The 4,687-nt window shown below is 37.2% G+C and overlaps 1 protein-coding gene across 2 annotated transcripts; it reads right to left on the reverse strand.

Moving 5' to 3' along the window:
- Window positions 1–2,170: 2,170 nt before the first annotated feature.
- LOC113176290 (keratin-associated protein 19-6-like) lies at window positions 2,171–2,413 on the reverse strand. 2 transcript variants are annotated; one of them, XM_026380755.1, is made up of 2 exons: window positions 2,290–2,413; window positions 2,171–2,235 (listed from the first exon to the last, which is right to left on the reverse strand). In XM_026380755.1, exons 1-2 carry the CDS (start codon window positions 2,411–2,413, stop codon window positions 2,171–2,173), a joined length of 189 nt encoding a protein of 62 aa, XP_026236540.1. The 2 variants fall into 2 exon arrangements, with proteins under 2 accessions (XP_026236540.1, XP_026236539.1); XM_026380754.1 differs by having other exon boundaries at window positions 2,171–2,413.
- Window positions 2,414–4,687: the final 2,274 nt, after the last annotated feature.

Raw genomic sequence — 4,687 nt, forward strand, 5'->3', positions numbered from 1 at the left:
TCTCTAAATCAAATACAAAAGAGGGTTGGGTTATGTGACTCAATGGTTGAGCATCCCTGGGTGCCAAAAAAAAAAAATGAAAATTGACCTAGATATACATAAAGAACATCCTGAATTTGAAAATGCCACATTGTCAACAAATGGGACTTACTCAAACTAAAAAGTTTTTTTTTTTTCTCAGCAAGATAAACAATAAGAGAGGTAATTAGGGAGCCTACATCCTGGGAACAAATTTTTACCCCTCACACTTCAAATAGAGCCCTAATCTCCAGAATATACAAAGAACTCAAAAAATTAAACAATAAGAAAACAAATAACCCAATCAACAAATGGGCCAAGGATCTGAACAGGCACTTCTCAGAGAAAGATATACAACCAATCAACAAATACATGAAAAAATGCTCACCATCTCTAGCAATCAGAGAAATGCAAATTAAAACCACTCTAAGGTACCATCTCACCCCAGTAAGAAAGGCAGCCATTATGAAGTCAAACAATAACAAGTGCTGGCGAGGATGTGGGAAAAAGGGTACACTTGTACTTTGTTGGTGGGACTGCAAATTAGTGCAGCCAATTTGGAAATCAGTATGGAGATTCCTTGGAAAGCTGGGAATGGAACCACCACCATTCAACCCAGCTATTCCCCTTCTAAAAACAGCATAATACAGGAATACAGCATCATCAATGTTATAGCAGCACAATTCACAATAGCTAGACTGTGGAACCAACCTAGATGCCCTTCAATAGATGAATGGATAAAAAAAAAATCGTGGCATTTATATACAATGGAATATTACTTGGCACTAAAAAATAACAAAATCATGGCATTTTCAGGGAAATGGGTGGCATTAGAGCAGATTATGGTAAGTGAAGTCAGCCAATCCGTAGAAAACAAATGCCAAATGTCTTCTTTGATATAAGGGGGGCAACTCAAAATAGAGTAGGGAGGAAGAGCATGAGAAGAAGATAACCATCAAACAGAAATGAGAGGTGGGAGGGTATGGGAGAGAGAAGGGGAATTGCATGGAAGATGGAAGGAGACCCTCATTGTTATACAAAAATACATATAAGAGGATCTAAAGTGAAGGGGAGAAAAAAAATAAGAGAGAGAAATGAGTTATGGTAGATGGAGAAGAGGGAGAGGAAGGGAGGGGAGGGAAAGGGAGGGGGCCTAGGAAGGGTATAGGAAAGGCAGCAGAATACAACAGACACTAGTATGGCAGTATGTATAAATGAGGCTGAATAATCAATGTGATCCTGCAATCTGTACACGTGGGAATGATAAGAATCCATACCCCATTTGAAACAAATGTAGATATATGATATGTCAAGATCAATGTAATGTTTTGAGCAACTAACAAATTTCTGATGCTTAAAAAAATAAAAATAGAAAATTAGAAAAATAAAGAAAACCACATAAAAGAATGAAAACAAAAGAAAAAAAAAAGAGAAAATGCCACATTGTGTACATGGAACTTTTTATATCAGTATTGGCACCTTATACATTATTATAAATAATATTTTGCATCAAATTCATATTTATTTATAATTTATTTTCCGAGGTCACCATAGATTCACTGTCCTTTCATAACAATCCTCAGAACACAAACATATTTACTAAAATAAAAATCATAATTAGTTATTTAGTACCAAATCATAAAAGTGATACTGCATAGAATTCTATTATAAAAAGCACAAAAATCACTGAAAACAAATGAGAAGTAACATAAGAAAGCAACATTCTTTCTATCTTGTTCTCCGATATCTTTGGCCCTTAGAATGTTACTCAGCACATGGAGACATGTAGAGAATACATACTGAATTAAATTTATGGTTGAAACAAAACATCAGTTCAGGAGAAAAAAAAAATCTAACATCCTGATGGAAATACCAAATTCCAATTTGAAATGAATGGATGAAGCCATGTTTGCTAGGTCAGTGAAACATATTTATTAAAAATCATTTTTAAACATAGGTCAGGCATGGTCACAAGAAATGCTAGTGGGGAACAGTTTGGTTTAATGGGAAGATTCCAGTTTCTACTAGAATTGGTGACGGGGCCTTCTGGAGCTTGAAGTCAACAAATATTAGTTGTTTCTGCTACATCCAGAAAAGCATTTCCTCACTGAAGCAGGTGTGTGGCGGAAGAGTCTGAGAATCAGCTAGCTTTTCAGAAGAATCCAGAGATTCTGTATCCTCCACAGCATGATGGGCGGTAGCATCCATATCCATAGCCTCCATAGCCAGAGCCATACCCATAGCCTCCAAATCCAGAGCCACATCCATAACCTCCAAATCCAGAGCCATATCTGTAGCCTCCGTAGCCACAGCCATAGCCCAGTCTGCGGAAGCTGCCGCAGCCACAGCCATGTCCATAGCCCAGGCCACCATAGTAGCTGCCGTAGTAGCTCATGGTGTCAGGAGTGGTGAGTTGGTTTGACAACGAAGGAGATGTATCTGCGTGTGTGTCCTCTAGTGTCCCAGAAAGTTTTTATACCCTCAGTAGTGGGTGTGGTCAACAACAACAGGTGACCTCATTTCCAGATAAAAGAATAATTTAGCTTATGAATTCCTTCAGATTGTTCTTTTCTTACGAAACAAAGTATCCAAACTCTTATTAAAGAACTGTTAGTGGTAATTATTATGTTTTAATGAGTTTACATTCCTAAAAACAAAATGCTTCTAGCATGAACAAGGATTCCAGAATCTTCAGAGGCCAGGCTGCCATTCTCATTAAAATGGTCTAACCTGGGTGATGGCTTCCAGTGGTCTGTAATTGGGTAACCTCAAAATGCTTTCTTTCGCATTTGCATCTGATTGTTTTAGCTATTGATCATTCCCAGAACCCAAGGTCTCCTGTCCATGATATTCAGGGAGTACTCACCCATAAAGTCACAAGGGATTTCCAGAGAGTCAAATTTAGAGGAAACCTTTTGTTTTGACTCATTTGAACTTGGCATTTGACACAACTGCCTTCCTCCTCCATTCAATTTTTTGTGGGACTTTCTTCTTTTAAATTCTATGGCAAATATTTGATTACTTCCTCTATCATTCCCTCACTAGCTTTCCCAGTTCCTATTCATCCATTAATGTGAAAAGTTTATTATTTTTTTGTGGGGCATGATGGCACAACCCTATAATCCCAGTGGCTCAGGAGGCTAAGGTAGGAGAATCACATGTTCAAAGCTAGCCTCAGCAATAGCTTGGTGCTAAGCAACTCAGTTGAGACTCTGACTCTAAATAAAATACTACATAGGGCTGGGGATGTGGCTCAGTGCACTTGAGTTCAATCCCTGGTATCCCCACTCCAAAAAAAAAAAAAAAACCTTAAAAAAGCATATCTTTGCTTTCTCAATCAAAGTATACCTTTTCTTCAGGGAATTTAATTAAGTATTGTTTTCAATATTTAAAATATTTCAAAGTCCTCTATAAACATCAGCTTCACTCTAAACATCAGCTTCACTATTCTGTTTATTAGCTTTTTATCATTAGAACTGCATTCAAATTCCATGCCAGGTAATAGCAAACTCTTCCTTTCTCCCAAAACAGCCTCTTGTCTGTATGTCAGTCACTCCAGCCACATGCTTAGTTGTGATATTGAAATCTGCTCTCTTATTTGATCAGCATTTCTCTCACCTTGCCCATTGCTATTCACTTATTGGGTCATCAGGTGAATCACACAAATGATATTCAGCTGCACTATATCAAATAGGTTCATCCTTATCACTTCATTCAATTCTTTGCCACTTTATTTGAAATCAATGTAAGCGTTTTCACTCATTGTACTGAACTGAGTGGGGGTCGTCATTCATCTGATTTGTTCTTTATAATCAGCCAAAATTAATATTGTGAAAGCAAGTCTGATCATTTTTCAAACTTTATATCTCTTAGTCATTAGAAAAATGATTAAACCCCTTAAATTCACAAGCAAGTTTTTTTTCATTGCCAAACATATTTCTCTATTCTGATCACTTACAATCTATCATATAGCTGCTTTTATCCCAAACATAAGTGATTGTATTTATTATAGTTCAACATGATAAGACATCAACCTACTGTGTGCTTTTGAGAATTGATAGGAACTGTTCCTTTGTCCGAGAATCCTCTTTTATACTTCTATACCCACCTTATTCCAACCCATCCTTCCAAACATAGGCCAAGTGCCACCTACTTCAAGAATATTTCAAGCATATCTCCAGCTATATCTACCTCAGCCTGACTTAGGAAAGCTTTCAGAGTGCTGTTGGAAGTCCTGGACATCATTCTATCCTTTTATTGCACCAGATTTTAGAATACTAATCAATCGTTTACCTACCTTCTCTTTTATAGTAGCTCCCCTTGAGATCAAGGCTCTTTATTATGATTACATCTTTTGTAACCTTTCTGGCTGAAATAGAGAAGGTACTATATTTTGGGTTGACTTACTAATAAGTTTATTGTTTCATAAAAATAAAAAAAAATTGGTGTGATTGATAGATAACAAACAGATAATGAGCAGTGGGAACATGAGGTTAAAGGGATAATTCTATGAACTGGGCACACTGTGCTGACTCCCACATGTTTTAATTTTCAAAAGCAATTTACCTACAGCCCTGCCCGGCTTAAGTCAATAGGAGATGGCACATTTTTCAGGAAGCAACCTGTTGTGTGCTGGAGAAATGCAGGTGTGGCAGCCACATCCCTAAAA

The sequence above is a fragment of the Urocitellus parryii genome, chromosome 2, assembly GCF_045843805.1.
Source record: "Urocitellus parryii isolate mUroPar1 chromosome 2, mUroPar1.hap1, whole genome shotgun sequence".
Taxonomy (NCBI): domain Eukaryota; kingdom Metazoa; phylum Chordata; class Mammalia; order Rodentia; family Sciuridae; genus Urocitellus; species Urocitellus parryii.

What these genes read in the sequence shown, in the direction of transcription:
- LOC113176290 (XM_026380754.1), bottom strand. Translation starts at nt 2,413, where the DNA reads ATGAGCTACTACGGCAGCTACTATGGTGGCCTGGGCTATGGACATGGC.